The sequence below is a fragment of the Pantherophis guttatus genome, chromosome 3 (genome assembly GCF_059756535.1).
Source record: "Pantherophis guttatus breed Tessera chromosome 3, ASM5975653v1, whole genome shotgun sequence".
NCBI classification, from domain to species: domain Eukaryota; kingdom Metazoa; phylum Chordata; class Lepidosauria; order Squamata; family Colubridae; genus Pantherophis; species Pantherophis guttatus.
The window spans coordinates 200,940,897-200,962,308 of NC_142065.1; the positions used below are offsets into that span (position 1 = coordinate 200,940,897).

General features: G+C 42.2%; 2 protein-coding genes across 5 annotated transcripts in view; one reads left to right on the forward strand and one right to left on the reverse strand.

Moving 5' to 3' along the window:
• Nucleotides 1–2,652: 2,652 nt before the first annotated feature.
• BBS10 (Bardet-Biedl syndrome 10) lies at nt 2,653–15,965 on the reverse strand. Of its 4 annotated transcripts, none has more exons than XM_034422288.3 (3): nt 15,930–15,965; nt 15,267–15,317; nt 2,653–6,101 (listed from the first exon to the last, which is right to left on the reverse strand). In XM_034422288.3, exon 3 carries the CDS (start codon nt 6,095–6,097, stop codon nt 4,157–4,159), a length of 1,941 nt encoding a protein of 646 aa, XP_034278179.1. In that variant the 5' UTR covers nt 6,098–6,101; nt 15,267–15,317; nt 15,930–15,965; the 3' UTR covers nt 2,653–4,156. The 4 variants fall into 4 exon arrangements, with proteins under 4 accessions (XP_034278179.1, XP_087747521.1, XP_060537824.1 ...); XM_087891395.1 differs by lacking the exon at nt 15,930–15,965 and adding an exon at nt 15,470–15,709; XM_060681841.2 differs by lacking the exon at nt 15,930–15,965 and adding an exon at nt 15,470–15,608.
• A 108-nt stretch (nt 15,966–16,073) lies between these two features.
• The window catches only part of SQLE (squalene epoxidase), a 32,055-nt gene continuing 26,716 nt past the window's right edge, over nt 16,074–21,412 (forward strand). The window contains exons 1-2 of the mRNA XM_034422290.3: nt 16,074–16,768; nt 17,069–18,252. Of these exons, the coding sequence (XP_034278181.2) occupies nt 17,968–18,252 (285 nt within the window). The 5' untranslated portion in view covers nt 16,074–16,768; nt 17,069–17,967. The remainder of the gene's footprint in view (nt 16,769–17,068; nt 18,253–21,412) is intronic.

Here is a 21,412-nt window from a genome sequence, read left to right on the forward strand (position 1 = left end):
TGGGAGGTAAGAAAATATTCTGCTCTCACTACAGTATAAATTGATTGAATGTGGGTAACAAGCCAGGTGCTGAATCATCAGGCTGGATTAATCAGCAGTTTGGAAACAGAGATTACAGATTCTCATGTTGCTCTTTTGATGAGCCTGACAAACTGCCTTTTCTTGGTAGATATCAGTCTAATTTAATTATACTGATGGCTACTCAATGTTTCAATAAGGCTTACAATATTAGTGACCTAAAAATAGCCTCCAAAATATATTTTGTTACATTTATAAAAGGATTTCCAAAGAACACAGCAAAAGTCTAAGTAATGAATTTTTACTGATTTATTCGTGAAATACGTTCCATGCTGCTTTTTAGCAAAGACTGCAGAGCAGCAGATGGAATTAAGAGACTAAAATGAAAAATAAATGCAATGTCAATCGATCACACAATTGAATAAGCAGAACTAAAAACCAGCAAAAGATGCAGATCAATTACCAGATAATGGACAGGCTAGAATGCCTTCAACACTAAATCAATCAACTGAATTTGACTGATGCTGGAAAATCAGCAAATTTGGGGTTAGGCAGGCTTACCTCAAAATGAAATTTCAGATATGGATTGTCAGCTTTAGAAGAGTTTCCAATGGTGAAGACAAAGGCCTATTTCATATTTCTTCATCCTATACCATGATAATTTGACACTGCATCGGTGATGGCTTGGTTTTATGCATAGACTAGATTAATATAACTGTATAGACAATATAAACTATGATTAAATTACTGGCTTAGCATTATGTGATTATTACCAACACCCAGACTAGACTTGTGTAGAAGATTGTGCTCTTTCACAAACTAGGTTTCATGCAGTTCATAATAAAGAGAAGCAACATGTAGAACTGGGCCTGAAAATGTCGGATGGAAAGTAGCTGTTTAATGTGAAGTAAGATACAATCACTATATCCAGTTTCACTTGGCAATTTGTATCCCTATTGACAATGCAAATATCTGTATAAGATGCTAACTGAAGATTCTGAAATCTGCTAAGAAAATTTTACACATATTACAGCAGTATTCATTTTGTGCCTTCTAATGACAAAATTACTACAGATTATGTTGGTTGTGTGAATCAGGAGTAAACTGGAAATATAAGTGAGATGAAGGAAGAATATGTAATCCTAGAGCCATTTGTGACCCACTTATATCAATATTAACATTACAGTATACCTTGCTGTTGTTTTCTAGCTTTAAGAACTAATGGTTCTCCCATAGCCATCTTTCAAATTGGAGCAATTGCAATTTAATTTCTCTTTACTAGCGCCTTGTAAAAGTCAGACAGGATTTGGATTAGGGGCCTAAAACTGTTAAAATCATGGAATCTGATACTACAGTATGAATATAAATTATTTTATCTGTCAAACACCTTGTATCACCATTCTCATGCCTTGCAGGCCAAACACTAACTTTTATTTTTTTGAAGTATCATGTGTACAGACGAGAATGCTTGTAAGAAACTATCTAAGAGACCTCAAAAATGTCCTGTCAGTAAAGGCTGACACCATAATCCACCGATAATCCATCAATAATCTCCAACCCTGAATTTTCAGATACATTAACCTCTAGGGTTAACCATTATAAATGGGAAGAAAATCCATTTGTGTTACAACCTATTTGGTCCTCACTTAGCCTCCCTTGCATTCTCTCCCTGACAAGTGTTCAGCTTAAATACTTCCTGAACTACCCCATCAAAACAAAACAAGAAATTATTGCAGTCAGTCAAGTCCTCCTTTATGCCAGCCTCAGTGTTTGAATTGGTATACAATTTATACCGTGTTTGAATTGAATTGACGGAAAAAAGAGAAAGAAAATATTCAATGTGGACAGATAGGATTAAAAAAAGTAATAAAATAGGCTTTAATAAACTATGTTACTATGGGAAACAAGCCAATTTGTCTATGGGGTCACCTGGATTTGAATCCGATGATGTTCGTCCATTGTGTTCGAAGAGGACCTTGACATCTAATAGGTTGTAGGCTGTCCACAATGTGTCCGCAGATGACTGGAAAGGCCTATATGGGCATAATTTGTGCCCGTATTTGAATCTGATGCCTATCTGAACTTCTTTAGAATTTTACAAATGTATGTTCCCTGCCCTGGTTATTACTGTTTTGAAAATTTTCAAAACAAACCACTTAAAAATGAGGAAAATAGGAGGAAAGAGTGTTAGATATATCCACTGACTTGAATTATTTATAAAAATAATGGCAGAATATATTTTTTTAAAAAAACCTGTAAATTGTGATGACATGTCACAAACTTGTATCCAACAGGGGGCGATAGCATCCATCCAATAAGTAGAACCAAAATGTTTGCAAAGAATGCAGATTTTGCTTTTAAAAATGTTATGCACAATCTGAAAACCAAATTGAATGATCTCCCAATTAGAAAAGGTAGAATTATTTAATCTGTAAAAGGCAACTGCGCTCCATAAATTTAAATAAGTTTGGTGGTCAGTATAAATAGGTAAAACATTCACACACCAGTTTGCTGCTTTGGACAACTAGCTGAAATGCCAAACCAGTATTAAAATTTGAGTTGATCTTCATGGAAAAAGGCATTTACTGGCATGTGAAACCTAGATAAGAATAAAAGCATTCCATCAGAAAATGATAGAAAACAAGCAGTCTTTTATTATTCCAAATGTATTTCAATTCAGGGTATACCAAATATTTCATAATTATATACAAATGTCCAGGTAAGAATTTCATCTATCTCTAAATGGTGAATCAGTTTATAACTCAAGTGTGTATCTAAACCCATGCAACCAGGTGAATCATGGTTCAGTTACTCATGTTTACCATGCTCTATGAACATGTTTATGCTGAACAGGTTACTCAAAGTGATTAATCCATGTTGCCAATGCTTTCTCCACAATTCTGATATTAGAGGCAGTCTGGTTTTCATAATTATTTGCTGCCATTTCATAGTTCAATTTCTCATGATCTCCTACCTTTGCAGAAAAACACAAAATCAACCCAACCAGATGAGAGTCAGTGGCAGGTAAAAGATGTCCCTACCTTTACACACTGAGAGAATACATTGGGGGGGAAAAGGGGGAGGCAGTAATGATTATATTTTCCCTGAAGGACAAATATTTCTAGAAGTGGTTCCTTATAAAGAAGTAACATTTCACAATACTAATTTTTCAGAAATTATGAAAAAGAAAATCTAGCTCTCCCTGTTTTAAGCTTCCTCAAGGTCAGAGAACCAGAGATATCTTGCTTAGGATTATCGCATTCAGACTAATCAACATTTTCCCAGCAATGTCACTCCTGCACTTCCCACATTGAATGCTTTCCCAGCCAAAACAGATTCGGAATAACTTGGGAGATCCAATGCTATGGGAATGGGGAACTTTGGTTTCTTCACAGCCAAGAAACAATCAAATATATTTAATAATAATAACAGGAACAGGAAGAGTTGGAAGGGACCTTGGAGGTCATCTAGCCCAACCCTCTGCTCATGCAGGAGACCTATATTAGTGATTCGAACCACCAAACCTTTCTGATTGACAAGCTCAGCATCTTAGCCACTGAGCCACCTAGCCAGGTTATTTAACCAGGAGCTTCTTATTAGAAGAGCTTATAATTGAAGAAAACTGTATTAGATGTGACCAATCCTTGTGTGACTTGTGGTCAGTCGCATTCTCTCAGCCAAACCTACCTCACAGAATTTTCTTGTTTGAAAAAAATAGAGAGATATAGACACTACCTCCAGCATCTAGAAGAAAGTCCTTCAGAGAAAATGTAATCATTATGGCCTCTCTCTTTTTGTCAATGCATTCTCTCAGTGTGTAAAGGTAAGGACATCTTTTGTCTGTCATTGATACTTATCTTGAGTATCTAATGCCCCTCAGTTCAGATTTGTTCTTGATATACACATGCAAAATTGCATGCACACTGCATGGAATTTGAGGCAATGTCGATAAGCCTGGGTATACTTCTCACAAAAGCTGGTTATTTTGAAGTCCTTGCTAGAAATCAGAAAGCTGAAGAAGGAAGAATAATATGGTTATATGGTATTATTTCTCTTTCTTCTCCTTTGAGGTCCTTTCATTAAGAATTAGGGAAGAAAAGAAAAAAAGTAATCAGACAAGACGAACAAGGTTCTGTTCTTACCCATCAACCTCTGAGTCACTCTCTTCAGCTTTCTGTGGTAGCCTTTTAATGCTAATGATTAAGTCAACACTAAGCAACTGAGCTGCACACTGAAGCACTGAAGCTACTAAGTGGTATTTACAAGAAATTGATTCTAGAAGCTTTTGATTTGGCAGAAGCTGCTGATTGCTTTTGAGGGCACTGGTAACTTGGAGACAGAGCTGAGGAAAGGCATTCCTTTTTCGTGTCATGCAGAGTGTTTTTGGAATACTTAGCAATACATCAGCAAGTATAGAACAAATGATGGATGCATTTGAGGACTGGCATTGTTTTGCATAGTTAGATAGATAGTAATGTAACAGGATTTCAAAGAGTCCTCCTACTGGCAGAACTGATCCCAGTTCTATGCAAGAGTCAGAGTAATTCTGATTACCCCTTTGATCATTCTCCTCATATTTAAGCAGCCTGGCACAACTGGCAGTAGTAACTTGCAGCTGTACATTTTTATCGACTGCATTAAAAGCAGGCTGTTTATCTTCAAGAAGTTCGTTCTCAGTCATTTGCAACCTTTTTTTTGGAAATTTGGGTTTTAAAGAAGCCGTTTGACAGCCAACTAAGTCATCGTCCCTTTTCTGGAATAATGAGCTCTTAATACCATGCATCAAATCAACAGAAGGCATGACTATGGTTGAAGAATTATAACTGGATGAATGCAGTAACTTTTCATCTACTACAGAAAAAGATGCAGTGTGTTTCTCCATTTTAAGCCCACAAGGTGTAAGATGCTTGGTGTTGGTTTGAAGTTTTCTCCAATCATTGTGTTCCTGAAATAATGGCTGATTGGGAGATGAATGTGGCTGAGTTTTATTCAGATTATTTAGAAGACCGTGATTTTCCAATTCTGAGTCACAATTCTGAGGAAGATGAATTGCTGTAAACATTTGTTGTAGCATTTTGAATGCTTCACGAAAAGCAGAAGCGTGTTGCTCCGTAACTCCATGTACTGGTCCACAGAGAATCACGCAATAAAGCTGGATGGTAGAGGTTTTCGCAAAGCCAATGTGAACAAACCTTTTGGTTCCAAGGTGGAAGGGCTGGCAAAATTTGGCTACAGCTGTTTGAGTGATTTCATGGTTAATATTATCCAAAGATGGTTTGAAAGGTGAAATTCCGGTAATCTTGCAAATAAGAGAGATTTCCTCTGTTAACAAGCAATCTACAATAGATATACCATTATTTTTGCCATAGCAATGAACAATATCATGCTGTTTTACACCTGATAGTATTACTTTGATGTCATTATCTTGTATGTGCTGTAGAAGGGTTTTGGTTCTTTTTGTAATCCAGATTTCTGATGCCTTGAATTGACCTTCAGCAGTTATGACAACTTCTATACCCAACTCAGAGAGAGAGGAGTGAATAGGTTCTGTTATTATTATAATTCTTTTATCACCATCTGCAGGACAGTATATGGCAAAGTCTCTGTGAAGTAGTAAGCCATCTAGGATCCTGGAATCTGAAAAAGGAAGGCCTGTCACAGTGGTATGCAGTTCTGTAAAACATTCATTCACCAAGTATAATGCCTCATTCTGATTTTTACCCGCTGTAACTTTGAAGTAAAAATCACATGTCAAATGAGTTAGAAACTTTTGTCTGTTACTTCCTACTTTTCCACAAAAATAAGGTTCTAACACTAATTCCATATTCCGTCTTGTATCTGAATCAGAAGCAGAAAAGATTGACCAAAAATGTTTCTTAAGGTCCTGTGTCATTATATGGTCCAGGATGTTTGTTTGGATCTTCACAAGAAACTGGGAAATGTGTTTCAAACTGCAATATTTCCCTTGATCTCTTTTATTAAGCTTTTCAAACTGTTGTAGTAAATCAGAGAGTAGAATGATAAAGGTTTTAGCGCCATCTCCAAACAAATTGCAGTGTGTAGAAATGCATGCTATCATAATTCTGTCAAAACCAAAGAAACCAATTGTTAACATAAAAAACTGTTTATTTCAAACATCTAAAGTATCTAAAACTCTCCAATTTCTGCCCAAAAGACAGTTCTTGACAAGACCCACATATATCTATAAAAGACTGCTAAACACAATTATCTTGTTTACATATGAATCTTCATGCTATAATTTCATGCACAAGCTGAAATGAATCATTTTAAGCATATATGCCTTTGAAAAGTTTGATTTGTTTGGAACTAGCAGAGATTATGCAGAAAAACAGATTTTGAGGAGTTGTTGAATAATTAAATAAGAATTTAAATATAAGATTTCATTCAAGACAGCAGGGTGGGCTTGGAAAAGCAGGTAATCAAATATTTGGCAACAATTATTAGCATTCATGGGAAGCATGATTTCCTAGATTGCTTTAGTTTAGCAATATACAGTATGTCATAGAAGTGAGTACATCCCCTCACATTTTGTAAATATTTAATTATATCTTTTTATGTGACAACACTGAAGAAATGACAATGTAAAGTAGTGAGTATACAGCTTGTATAACAATGTAAATGTGTTGTCTTCTCAAAATAACGCAACACACAGCCATTAATGTCTAAACTGCTGGCAACAAAAGTGAGTACACCTCTAAGTGATAATGTCCAAATGGGCCCCAACTAGCTGTTTTCCCTCCCTGGTGTCATGTGATGTGTTAGTGTTACAAGGTCTCAGGTGTGAAGGAGGAGCAGGTGTGTTAAATTTGGTGTTATCGCTCTCACCCTCTCATACTGGTCACTGGAAGTTCAACATGGCACCTCATGGCAATGAACTCTCTGAGGATCTGAAAAAATGAATTGTTGCTCTACATAAAGAGGGCCTAGGGGTGGGGACCAGCCTGTCAGTGCTCAGACCATATGCTGCACGTTGCATTAAATTGGTCTGCAGGGCTGTCGTCCCAGAATGAAGCTTCTTCTAAAGATGATGCACAAGAAAGCCCGCAAATGGTTTGCTCCAGACAAGCAGACTTAGGACATGGATTCCTGGAACCATATCCTGTGGTTCAATGAGACCAAGATAAACTTATCTGGTTCAGATGTTGTCAAGCGTGTGTGGTGGAAACCAGGTGAGGTGTATAAAGACAAGTGTGTCTTACCTATAGTCAAGCATGGTGGTGGGAATGTCATGGTCTGGGGCTGCATGAGTGCTGCTGGCACTGGGAAGCTACAGTTCATTGAGGGAATCATGAATGCCAACATGTACTGTGATATACTGAAGCAGAGCATGATCCCCTCCTTTCAGAGACTGGGCCGCAGGGCAGTATTCCAACATGATAACAACCCCAAACACACCTCCAAAATGACCACTGTCTTGCTAAAGAAGCTGAGAGTAAAGGTGATGGACTGCCCAAGCATGTCTCCAGACCTAAACCCTATTGAGCATCTGTGGGGCATCCTGAAACAGAATGTGGAGGTGTGCAAGATCTCTAACATCCACCAGCTCCATGACGTTGTCATGGAGGAGTGGAAGAGGACTCCAGTGGGAACCTGTGAAGCTCTAGTGAACTCTATGCCCATGTTGTGACCTAGGCTTACTGAGTCACTACAAGACACAATTAGTCCCAAACAAACCTATTTTATTATAACAGCTGAGAATTATGTTCATTCCCAGCTGAGTCCCAATTAGTTGCAAAACAAGTCCTTCAGAAGAAGTCCTTCGGGATAATCACCAACCTTTAACTTCTTTGACACCCTGCCAAAGGCCCATGAAGTTCAGAAACAAACAAGAGATGCTGACTGGAAACAAGAGTTAGCAATGTGGCTTTCCTGCAAAAGGCCCAAGTGCCTTTGTTTTTCTTTGAAGCCTTATGGGAGGGGCCAATCATCTCCTGGCCTTACTCCCAAGTCGTCCTTTTTGCTTTAGCTGCTCTTGCCTTCTGGCAGCTCTGCGCATGCGTGCACTAGGAACAGGCTCCTCCTGTTCCTCTGCCTCTCTGCTGTCTGATTCTTGGGGTCCAGAGTCCGCACATCACTCCCAGATGGCCCTGGCCCCATCTCTGCCTCTGACGCAGAGCCCTCGTCTGGGCCTTCCCCAGACTCTAGAACTGGCCCATGTTCATCCACAGCCTCCTCACTGTCCGACTCCGCTGCCAGCTCTGCAGGCTGCTGGCGGACCACAACAACTCAAGAGGGTTAAGGCAGTGCTGAAAAAAAATGGTGGCCACACAAAATATTGACACTTTGGGCCCCAATTGGACATTATCACTTAGGGGTATGCTCACTTTTGTTGCCAGCAGTTTAGACATTAATGGCTGTGTGTTGTGTTATTTTGAGGGGAAAGCACATTTACACTGTTATACAAGCTGTATACTCACTACTTTACATTGTAGCCAAGTGTCATTTCTTCAGTGTTGTCATATGAAAAGATATACTTAAATATTTACAAAATGTGAGGGGGGTGTACTCACGTCTGTGACATACTGTATGCAGCCCAAAGGCTGTTCTGCTGGGTAGAAATAATAGCAACAATGACAATACTGCAAAGTCCTCAATCAAATATATAATGTACAAGAAGGTCTTTGTGTTCCCGTTGATGGCATTTCCAGGTCTTTGAATAGCTGCAAAGCTGCTAGCGTGGTAAATTAGTTTTTTTTTTTACTATAATACATTAATTTTTGTTATTCATATTTGAATGCTATCTAAAATCCTATGGAATTAAGCAGCTATAAATTATATTAAGACAATAAATAAACAATACAATATAGTTCAACACTGTTCTAACAAAATATTTTCTATATTAGCCAGAGTCGCTTGAGAGAAAGCATATAAAATAAATAAATAAATAAATAAATAAATAAATAAATAAAATTGATACACACATACATTTGGAGTCTTTTGCTTTAGTTAAAAAAGATGACTAAGAAAAAATAGAACGCTCTTACAATTTTTGCCTCAGGCAAGCGTGAAATTATAGGTAATAACTACACCTAGTATTAAGCTTCCTCCATGAGAAAGGAAGAAGTCAAGTTCTGTCTTGTAAGTAGAGATGGTGAAATTACTTTTATGTCAGCTCAATCTCTAGAGCTGGATCTTGTATGACAACATTTCTTGCTTTTGAGCAGGAAAGATTAGTTTGTGTGAGTACATGTTATATTGCTCAGTGGCCCTTTCACCATGTAATGATAAATCTCATCTTTCTTTCCATCTTCGGAGGCAGAATATTTATTGGTTTGATTTATACGCCGCCCTTCTCCGGAGACTCAGGGTGGCTTACAATGCGTTAAGCAATAGCCTTCATACTTTTGTATATACCTGCTTAGTAGGGCTTTTGGCCCCCCTAAGCAGTGTTCTTTTTTATACAAAGTCAGCTTATTTCCCCCACAATCCGGGTCCTCATTTTACCTACCTCGGAAAGATGGAAGTCTAAATCAACCTTGAGCCTGGTGAGATTTGAACTCGCAGTAATTGCAGGCAGCTGGCAGCTAAGTACTACTTAACAGCACTTTAGTCCGCTGACCACCAAGGCAGAATAATGTATTTTAGATCTATATATCTCCACGAGAGTGGTAAAAATAAAAAAATGAATAAAGAATTGTGAAGTTGTTGGTGCTCTGAGCTTATTTTTTATTCACAGGCTTTTATTACCCAACTAGATAACATCATTACTGCTGATGATTCAGTTTTGAGCTATATATATTCTTTTCTATTAATAAAGAATATAAAAACAAAAAGCCTTTGTTTATTGAAAATATTCTTTTCTCATTGGTGTGAAGCAATCCTTCCAAGGGTTTGCTTCTAAGACAAAGGGCGGTTAAGAAATATGGAATATAAATAAATAAAATATATTACTACCTGGGTTTATTATCTTATTTTCCTATTGCGATTGTATGAGTATTTATGGCTTTGTGTTTATTGTATGATTACAGCAGCACAGGAACAGTGTAAAATAAATGATGCTCAAACAAGACACTAAATGTGAACTCCTAGCTCATATCGCATATTCACTGTGATTCAGTTAATTGATTTACTCAGCTAAAGTTTCTAGGTTGCATGGCATAATCTTATTTGACCCTGCTTTATTAACCATGTTCAATCACATAAAAATAAGTTTCATAAAGAATATAGTGTACTTTATATACTTGGGTTGCATACTAAAAATGATTCCTATGTGACCGAAAAGGACTAGTGAATCAGATTCAATTAATAGGCAAACATTTCATTTGCATGGTATGAGACATATCGGTAATCTAGTCCCAGGTTTGCATCACAGGAGAGGATAAAATGTGGTTAGCTAATTCTGGTCCAGAACTCAGCTGAAACTAAAATAACAACAATACTGCAAAAATGATTTGCTGGTTTTGGCTTAACTTGAATCATTTATAAATCATAATTTGTGATACAAAGAGCAGGGGAAAGAAAGGCTCAGCATCCCCTGACCTTCAGGTGCTACACATTTCAAAGCAGGATGAGGGAAGAGCAATTTCCCTGGTCCTATTTGAACTCTCAACAACTTTCAATGCCACTGGGTGTAGTATCCTTCTAGACCAGGGTTGTCATGCGCAGGCCACGCCCACCCTAGCTCCGTGACTAGGGAAAATCATTGCAAAATGTCACATGACGGCAACGTGACACAGCGAGTTTGACACCCATGTTCTAGACCAGTGGTCCCCAACCCCCGGTCCGCGGACCGGTGCCGGGCCGTGGAGTACCTGGCACCGGGCCGCGCAGCGGCCGGGGGACATGAACGCTGCAGCGCAAAGGCTCCTGGGCCGTGCACAAAAGCTCCTGGGCCGTGCGCAAAAGCTCCTGGGCCGTGCGCAAAGGCTCCAGGGAAGAGAGCCCCGCGCAGGTACGCACGTGTGGCCCAAAGACCCCACCCCTGCGCGCGCTCAGCGGGCCACGGTAAAATTATCAAAGGCTGATTGGTCCGCGGCGATAAAAAGGTTGGGGACCACTGTTCTAGACCATCTCTGGTGGACTGGAATGGGGGATATTTTCTTACAGATGCTCTTCTCTGCCTTGAAGGTGAGTTACAGCCAAAGGAGGGACTATCCCCTCCCAAATTCAGGTCTTGCTTGATGAGAAGGCAACTCTCACAAGAAGGGCTTTTGCAAAGCTATACCTAGTATGTCAACAGTGGCCATTCTTGGATCGGGAAGCTTTGCTCATAATCTCTCACACCCTAATCATCTCCCAATTGGTTTACAGTAGTGAGTTCTATATAGAGTTGTCCATAAAGAACATTTGGAAGTACTATCCCAGGCAGTGATGGGAGATACCTGGGATCATCCACCGGCTTCTGACAAGATTCAAGATAACAAGTTTCCCTTTGATGGCCCTACATGACTTTGATCTGATCATTTAGCCTATGGGTATTCTCTGGCTCAACTCACTCCTGGCCCCATCCTTACACAACTGCCCTCTGATGGAACTTTTTTCTATATCTTTCCCCCCACACTTTCCAACTAGGAAGTTGAAATCCTGAAAAGATCAGATTTTTCTAACCATCCTGAACTTCGGGAAATCTGACAAAGCCTTTCTGGAGGGGGGCACGCTATGCCTGAAGATAGGGTTCACCACTGCATGGCTTTTGTACTTAATGGTTTCGTACTTGTTTATTTTGATACTTTTATGACCATTTGGGGTTTTACAGATAGTCCTCGACTTACGACCACAATTGAGCCCACATTTTTTGTTGCTAAGTGAAACTGTTAAGTGAGTTTTACCTCATTTTACGACCTTTCCTGCCACAGTTTTTAAGGGAATCCCTGCACGTGTTAAGTTAGTAACATGGTTGTTAAGTGAATCTGGTTTGTCCCCATTGACCTGGCTTGTCAGAAAGTCGCAAAAGGGGATCACATGACTCCCGGGACACTGCAACCGTCATAAATATGAACCAGCTGCCAAGCATCCTAATTTTGATCCTGTGACCACAGGGACGCTTCAACGGCCGTGTGAAAAATGGTCGTCCCTTTTTTGTGCCGTTGTAACTTTGAACGGTCACTAAATGAACTATTGTAAATTGAGGATTACCTGTATTTTCTTTGTTTTTATTTATTTATTCATTCATTCATTTATTTATATTTATTTATTTTGTCAAGCATGTATGAGAAAATAAGTATAAGTATAAACATAATATAAACATATAAGTATAAACATGTATAAGCATAAGAAATGAGTACGAATAAATGGGAACAGTAGGACAGGGATGGAAGGCACACTGGTGCGCTTATGCACGCCCCTTAAAGACCTCTTAGGAATGGGGTGAGGTAAACAGTAGACAGTTTAAGGTTAAAGTTTTGGGGGTTTGGGGAAGAAACCACAGAGTGCATTCCAGGCATTAGCAACTCTGTTGCTGAAGTCATATTTTCTGCAATCGAGTTTATTTATTTATTTTATTTATTTATTAGATTTTTATACCGCCCCCTCTCCCGAAGGACTCGGGGCGGTGAACAGCCAAAGTTAAAAACATACAATATAAACAATTAAAATACGTTTAAAACAGAATTAAATCTAAAATGGCTCCCCAATTTAAAATGCCTTACCCATACCCCTATAAAAAGACGAATTTAAAATTTAAAAATTTAAAATTTCCACATTTAAAAAGGGGGAAGATTTAGGCCAGGCCAGCTTGATAAAATAGAAAGGTCTTAAGCGCGCGGCGGAAGGTGCGCAGATCCGGGATCCTACGTATCTCCGGGGGGAGCTCGTTCCAAATCGTAGGTGCCCCCACAGAGAAGGCTCTCCCCCTAGGGGCCGACAGCCGACATTGTTTGGCCGACGGCACCCGGAGGGGCCACTCTCTATGGGAGCGTACTGGCCGGTGGGAGGCTATTGGTGGTAGCAGGCGGTCCCGTAAATAACCAGGTCCTAAGCCATGGAGCGCTTTGAAGGTGATAACCAGAACCTTGAAGCGCACTCGGAAGACCACCGGGAGCCAGTGCAGCTCGCGCAGGAGAGGTGTCACATGGGAACTCCATGTCGCTCCCATCACCACCCGCGCGGCCGCACTCTGCGCCAGTTGGAGCCTCCGAGTGCACCTCAAGGGGAGCCCCATGTAGAGAGCGTTGCAGTAATCCAGACGAGAAGTAACGAGGGCATGAGTGACTGTGTGTAAGGAGTCCCGATCTAGATAGGGACGCAACTGGCGGATCAGGCGAACCTGATGAAAAATCCTCCCGGACACGGCCGTCACATGCTCTTCTAACGACAGCCGTGAATCCAGGAGGACACCCAAGTTGCGAGCCCTATCCGTGGGGGCCAATGATTCGCCCCCAATAGTCAGCGATGGCATTAGCTGACTATATCGGGACGTCGGAAACCACAGCCACTCGGTCTTGGATGGGTTGAGCCTGAGCCTGTTCCTCCCCATCCAGATCCGTACGGCCTCCAGGCACTGGGACATCACTTCAAGGGCATCGTTGGGGTGGTCCGGGGTGGAGATGTACAGCTGGGTGTCATCCGCGTACTGATGGTGCTTCACCCCAAAACCACGGATGATCTCGCCCAGCGGCTTTACATAAATGTTGAACAAAAGGGGCGAGAGGATCGATCCCTGTGGCACCCCACATATGAGGGGCCTCGGGGTCGACCTCTGCCCCCCTGTCAACACAGACTGCGACCGGTCGGAGAGAAAGGAGGAGAACCACCTTAGTACGGTGCCTCCCACCCCCAACTCTTCCAACCGGTGCAGCATGATACCATGGTCGATGGTATCAAAAGCCGCTGAGAGATCTAACAGGACCAGGACAGAGGAACAGCCCCTGTCCCGAGCCCTCCAGAGATCATCAACCAACGCGACCAATGCCGTTTCCGTGCTGTATCCAGGCCTGAAACCCGACTGGAACGGATCCAGATACGACGCTTCATCCAGGTACTGGGGAAGCTGTCCCGCAACCACACTCTCAACAACCTTCGCCACAAAACGAAGGTTGGAGACTGGATGATAATTAGCCAATATTGCCGGGTCCAGGGAAGGCTTCTTGAGGAGGGGCCTCACCACCGCCTCCTTAAGGGCGGCGGGGAAGACACCCTCACCCAATGAAGCATTTATAATCCCCTGGAGCCAGCCTCGCGTCACCTCCCGGGAAGCCAGCACTAACCAGGAGGGACACGGGTCCAACAAACATGTGGTCGCGTTCAATCTACCCAGAATCCTGTCCACGTCATCTGGGGTCACAGGATCAAACTCATCCCAGATAACAGTCTCAAGACCTGCCTCCGTCACTCTCGCTGGATCTACCCAGTCAGAGTCCAGACCTTCCCGAATCTGAGTGATTTTGTCATACAGATACTGAACAAAGTCCTCGGCTCTTCCCTCCAAGGGGTCCTCCCGCGCTTCCTGGTGGAGCAGGGAGCGGGTCACCCTAAACAGGGCGGCCGGGCGATTATCTGATGACGCAATAAGAGCAGCAAAATGCATACATTTTGCTGCTTTTATCGCCACTAGGTAAGTCCTAATATGGGATCTAACCAGTGTCCGGTCCGATTCAGAAAGACTAGCTCTCCAACTACTCTCTAGGCGTCTTTTCCGGCGCTTCATCTCCCTCAGCTCCTCGGTAAACCAAGGAGCCAGGCGAGATCCGCGCCGGGTCAGAGGCCGCAAAGGCACGACTCGATCCAGGGCCCCAGCGGCCGCCCTATCCCAGGCGGCCACTAGGTCTCCAGTCGAGGCGTGAGCCAGAACCTCAGGAATTGGCCCAAGCTCCGTCTGGAACCTATCGGGTTTGGAGCGGTTTACCTTAAGTTTGTATCTATTTTTTTTTTTTAATTTGATTTATATGCCACCCTTCTCTGGAGACTCAGGGCGGTTTACAATGCGTTAAGCTGAAACTTGCAGTTTCAACTTGCGGTTGAAACTGAAGTAGTGATTGATAGGTAGGATGTTGTAGCAGATAATTTTGTGTACTAAGATTAGATCAGACTGTAGGCGGCATAGTTCTAGGTTGTCCAGGCCCAAAATTTTAATCCTGGCGGCATAAGATATTCTATTGCGAGAAGAGGACTGGAGTAATCTTCTCATGAAATATTTCTGGACTCGCTCAATTGTATTAATGTCCGATATACAGTGTGGATTCCAGGCAGACGAGCTGCATTTGAGAATTGGTCTGGCAAAGTTTTTATATGCCCTGGTTAATAGTATACATATTATAGATTTTATATATAATATAATACAGTTATAATACCGTATTCTATTTTAGGAGGAGACCTTGACTTCAGAACTGGACGATCGATCACTGAAACAAGAAAATCAATAAAAAAAAAATAAATAACCCTCGTCGTCTCCTGTTTCTGTAGTATGCTCAGCCCAAGCCCCAGGCCAGTCTCTCCGCTCCCCCGCGGACCGCAAAGGGAACCTAGGCCACAAATTCGATCCGAAAGCGGCTACCTGGCCGTTGGCGAGTCCACATTCAGGGCCTCCAGCACACGCCGTCCGTCTCGGGAAAGCAGGACCTCCCCCGTGGGGCGGGTGAGCAGAACCTGTCCTCCATGAGGGCCGAGAGACCCGCGGACGGCCCCCGCCAGGGCCGCGGCCTCCTGGGCCAAGCGCCCCAATTCCAGGCGCGCCGCGGTCGCCATGGCAACGGCGGCCCGACCTGGTCCAGACGAAGGGCGAGACCCGCCGAGTGACGTCACCGCCCTCCGCGCTCGTAATTGGTGGGACACGGAACCATTCGGCGGAGTTGATTGGTGGAGTTTAAACTATTTGGTGTTTTTTTTTTTCGGTTTAATCCGCCAGAGCGTGGCTGCTCGTGGAGGGCGTCAAAGCCTCTGTGAGGCACAACGAGGGCCACCTTCCCCTCTTTCAGGAATAATGTTTTGTTGTGTGTGGGGAAGGTTTTCCTCACCTATAGAGGAGCCGTTTTCGAGAACGGCTTCAGTAAATATCCTCCTCTCTTGCCCTTCCCCTCCACGTTCCTTTAAAAATGAAATGAAGAACATCTTTCAACAAATCCCGAAATACCCTGAGGCGATTTTCGGAGGACCGCATTCCCACCCAGCCCCCACCCCCCGTGAAGTTCAAGCCCTTTCGAGGGGTTTCGCTGCCTTGCTGCACGAGAGGGGGGATTGCCAAGCGCGAGCCTCCGTCCCCATGACAACCAAGCAGCCCTCCGCTCGCGCGCTCCCAACGTCACATCGCACTAGGCTCCTGAGGAACGGCTAACCCCGCCTCTTCCCTCTTCCCATTGGCCGGAGCTTCATAAGGCCATCTCGGCATAGCGCCACCGATTGGCCAGGCGGGGCTGAGCCGCGAAGAGCGCGGCGCGCCAGAGGAGTTTGGAAAGGCGATGGGTGATTAGCATAAACTCCTCCCCTCTTCTCATATGGCCTCCGCGCTGCCCCTCCTTCTCCCGGTCTCTGCAGCGCGATCCTTCGCCGGCTTCACCTGGAATATCCTCGGCCGGCCGGCGCATCTTCGTTGCGGGGAGGCGGTTGGGAGCCCGTGCGAGCCCTACGAAGGAAGACGACGAGCCTTGACGAGATCTTCTCCTTCTCCTGTTTTGGGGTGGGGTGGGGTGGAGAAAAAGGGGGCGCAACCTCATCCTCGAGCAACGGACAGAAGACGCAAATCGCCTTTTCTGCTTGTCCCGTTTGGGCTTTTTGGGGGCGCATCGGAGACGGGGGGGGGGAAGGGAAGCTCGAGAAACCCCCCCAGCCTCGTCTTCTCATTCATCCTTCTGTAGATGTAGGTATTTTAAAACCTCTACCTGGCTGGGTCATCTGCGGGCTTGCCTTCCTATCCATTCCTATAAATGCGGGCTTGTTTTCCCTTCCATCCCCAGTTTTGGACTACCTTTCCATCATCCCCAGCCCTCGCGGTCAGGAACCTGAATGGGACCAGCCCAGGGGGAGAACCTATGGAAAGTAACCAAATGCTTTCCATCGTGGCCAGAGGTCTGGCCCCTCACCTGGTTTGAATGACAGCTGTCCTTCTACTTTTTTTGTTTTTGTTTTTAAATCAATTCTCTTTTTTTCTTTCTTTCAGGATCTTTTAAAGTATTTCGAAAGAAGAAGGGGAAAACCCATCACCATGGACTGCAGCACTTTTCTCATACTGGCTTGACTGGATGTTTTACTTTCTTAAACAAGCATGGGGACAGGCAGGTTATTTTAGCTGCCACTCTTGATGAATGAAGGGTCAGGTGCCCTAAAATTTATATATAGATATATCCAGCCCTACAGACTGTTCAACAGTAAGAAATAAGTGAACTTGAGGTACATCCATTATTTTGACAGAGTATCTGCATTCAGATATTGGTGGGTGGGTGGGGGGGTTTGTGACCAAAAAGGAATTTTGAATCAAATGCATGGTACAACAACAAAAACAATTAGGATAAGGTGAATGAGCCTTATACGTACCGGTAATTGCAGTTTATGGGCATATGCGAAGGAGTTTTGCGAGAACGTGGTGGAAGAAGTTTCTAGCTTTCTGTTTATACTGTGTCATAAACACCTACAGTGTTCTTATTTGACCAAACTAGGATCCGTGAAAGCTATGTTTCCTCAAACTATCCTTTGATTTAGGAAAGGTAACAAGAATCTTCTTTATTCTTAAGCAAAACTGTATTTGACAGTATTCTTCATAGCCTCTGCTAAAACAATTGTTGGAAAGCTTGCCCTAAATGGCATACTGTAGTTTTGTACAGTACATAGTTACACATATTGTTCCATACTTAGTTTAGACTGTGGCTAGCATCCCGAGTGGAGTAGGACAGCTTTGTGTCACAAAATGGTTCTTCACAAAAGCCAGCGCTCGTGCAAACGCCTTGAAGTTTCCTGACTGCTTTGACGTCATATACGTGCCTTTTTTTTTTTCTTGGTGTTTATAAAATCTTTTAAACAATTTTGTACATCTCTGGACATAAAAAAAACAGAACACTCACAATGTGGACTTTTCTGGGCATTGCTTCCTTTATCTACGTCTACAAAAAATGTGGAGATTTGCTAAGTTATGCTAACAAGGAGGTGCTTATTTCCACCGTGGTGTTTTTTTCTCTTGGCTTGATGCTCTCGTATTGGTACCGATTGTGGGGACCTCAACAGCAAAATAAGCAGCAACCTCATTGTGGAATGTTTTCCAATTTCCTTGCTGCCTTGCCATTTGTTGGCTTTTTCTGGACTAAATCCCACACTGATTCCATAGAGAAACTGCAGCTGAAGACCAGAAAGGTATGCTCTATTTTAGTTGAATAGTTTAAAAGAGAATAGTCTTGCTTTTTTTTTAATTTGGGGATTGACAAAATACATAAGATGGCTGTGAAAACACTATTACAAATTTGTGTTCCAGGAGGCTTCTCATGAATTTTACTGCAAAATTAAAATTGAAGGAACCTCATCAGATTTTAGATGATTTTACTGCTATAGAAGTGTTCGCTTGCATAAAAAACTCAGCTTTGAAATTTTATCTTGAATTTACAGAATGTGTCTCAATTATATAATTCTAGGATTTCAGATCCCAGCCAATTATTTCAGCTTGCTGGGACGAGGGCTACAACTATGAAATAACAGGCATATTCTTTCGAAATTTCAGTTATGCACACAAAGCAGCTACAGTACTAGACTACCTATTTAAATTCACCTGCAAGTAAGTCCCCTTGGTTGAATTTGCCACAAAGTAATCACATTTTAACAGTGTGTTTTCAATTATCATTCAATATCATGTATTGCATCATTTTAGTAAATTATGGTTACATAAACCATGTATGTTTGTGTGTGAACACTGCCAGTGTTTGGATCTAAATTGGGGGTGTCAAACCCGTGGCCCATGAGCCGGATGTGTCACATGCTGGCCCCGCCCGGTTTAGTAAAGGGGAAAAAAGTCCCGATATGTGACGCTGCTATGACGACACGAGTTTGACACCCCTGATCTAAATCTAGGCCAGTTTTTCCCAATGTGATTTTCTCCAGATCATCTAAGTCCTAGGATGACAATTCTTGGAAAAAGATATTGTTGCTGGGAACTTTAGAAGCTGTCCCAAGATATTTGAAGGCAGAAGGATGGAAGAGACAATGTGATTCACGCATTATTTAATTTAACATAAACCTTCCCTCAATCTCTTGGTTTCTAATTTTCAGTATACACTGTGTTTGTTAGTTATGGATGATGGGAATTGCAAGGTGGCCCAATTGGTTAGTGCTGGAGAAACAGAAAGTCCCATGTACAGGTAGCCCTTGACTTATAACCACTCGTTTAATGACTGTTCATAATTACAACAACTTTATGAGTGTTGCATCAGACCCATGGTCACATGACCAAAATTTGGGCACTTGGCAACTGGCATGTATTTATGATCCCCATTTGTGACCTTCTCAGCTGGCTTCTGTTCTGACAAAAGTTAATGGGGGAAACTGGATTCGGTTAACAACTGCTCAATTCATTTAACAACTGCAGTGATTTGCTTAACAACTGTGCAAAAGTTGTAAAATTGAACACGGCTTACTTAATAACCGTCTTGCTTAGCAAGAGAAATTCTGGTCCCAATTATGACTGTAAGTACCTGTACTGTCATGATACCTCTAAGTGAAGAATTCTTGGACAGCAGAGGTGAAAATCACCTGTTCAAAGGTACATGTAAGCATAATTCATCATAGTTGTCAATGGGCTGTTCTTGTATATTCATGATATGGATGTGCCAGAGCTGGAATGTGCAACTGTTGCCGTAAGAGCAATGAGACCATCCACAGACTAGAACAGTGGCTCTCAAAATTTAGTCTGGGGAGCCCTAGAGATCTGTAAAGTCAAACAAATAAATATTGTAAGTTTCTTTAGTTTTAATTTTAGTTTTAAAAGTTCATGTTCTACCCATGGGTGCTTTGGATAATAGCTTGACTCCCTCTTCTTTGTGGCAACCCCTGAGATATGGGAACACTGCTATCATGTCTCCTGTAGTCCTTTTTTTCATTAAACTAGACATACCCAATTCCTGCAACCGTTCTTCATATGTTCCTGCCTCCAGTCCCCTAATCATCTTTGTTGCTCTTCTCTGCACTCTTTCTAGAGTCTCAACATCTTTTTTACATTGTGGAGACCAAAACTGAATGCAATATTCCAAGTGTGGCCTTACGAAGTGGTATTAACACTTCACATGATCTTGATTCTATCCCTCTGTTTATACAGTTTAGGACTGTGTTGGCTTTTTTGGCAGCTGCTGCATACATGCTGGCTCATATTTAAATGGTTGTCCACTAGGACTCCAAGATCCCTCTCACAGTTACTACTATTGAGCAAGGTACCACATATACTGTACCTGTGCATTTTGTTTTTCTTGCCTAAATGTAGAACCTTAACTTTTTTCACTGTTGTATTTCATTTTGTTAGATAGCGTCCAATGTTCAAGTCTGTCACGATCCTTTTGTATCTTAAGCCTATCTTCTGGAGTGTTGGCTATTCCTGCCAGTTTGGCATCAATCTGCAAATTTGATGAGTTCCCCATATATCCCCTCGTCCAACTCATTGATGAAGTTGTTGAAGAGTACTGGGCCTAAAACAGAGCCTTGGGCTACTCCACTGCATACTTCTCTCCATATAGATGCAGTTCCATTGAGGACTACACGCTGAGTGCGGTTGGTCAGCCAGTTACGAATCCATCTGGTGGTGATGCTGTCTAACCAAGATTTTTCTACTTTATCTAGTAGTAGGCTATGGTCTACTTTATCAAATGCCTTACTGAAGTCCAAGTAAATTATATCAACAGTATTCCTCTGGTCCACTAATTTTGTCATTTTGTCAAAGAATGCAATAAGATTAATTTGTCATGATCTGTTTTTGACGAAGCCATGTTGGCTTTTGGTTATTACTTTGTTTGCTTCTAGGTGTTCGCTGATTCATTGCTTAGTTATCTTTTCCAGAATCTTCCCTAGTATTGAGGTCAGGCTGATAGGTCTGTAGTTTCCTGGATCTATTTTTTCCTCTTTTTTGAAGATGGGAACTACATCAGCTCTTTTCCAATCCATGTAGTAAATATTGATAACTACAAGCCATATAAACCAAAGCTCTTTGGGGTCCTCAATTATTTTTGAGAATGTAAAGGGGTCCCGGGATCAAAATGTTCAAGAAGCACTGGACTAGACTTTTTTTTTTCTTTTAATGATCCTCTAATCCCTTTTATCGGGGTGGAGTTAGAGTGACTGAATGGAGCTGAGCATTTACTAGCCAGGTGCCCTTCCTGATGCCTACCCGGAGTTCTCAGCAGATATTTTCTCTTTGCTCCCTGATAGAGAAACATCTGCTGCTGCCTAGGATTGAACTCTCCACCTCCCAAGGGGGAGGTGAGCGTCTTCACTTCGAGGCCACCGTGCCGCTCAATCTGTGGACTAGACCAGTGGTCCC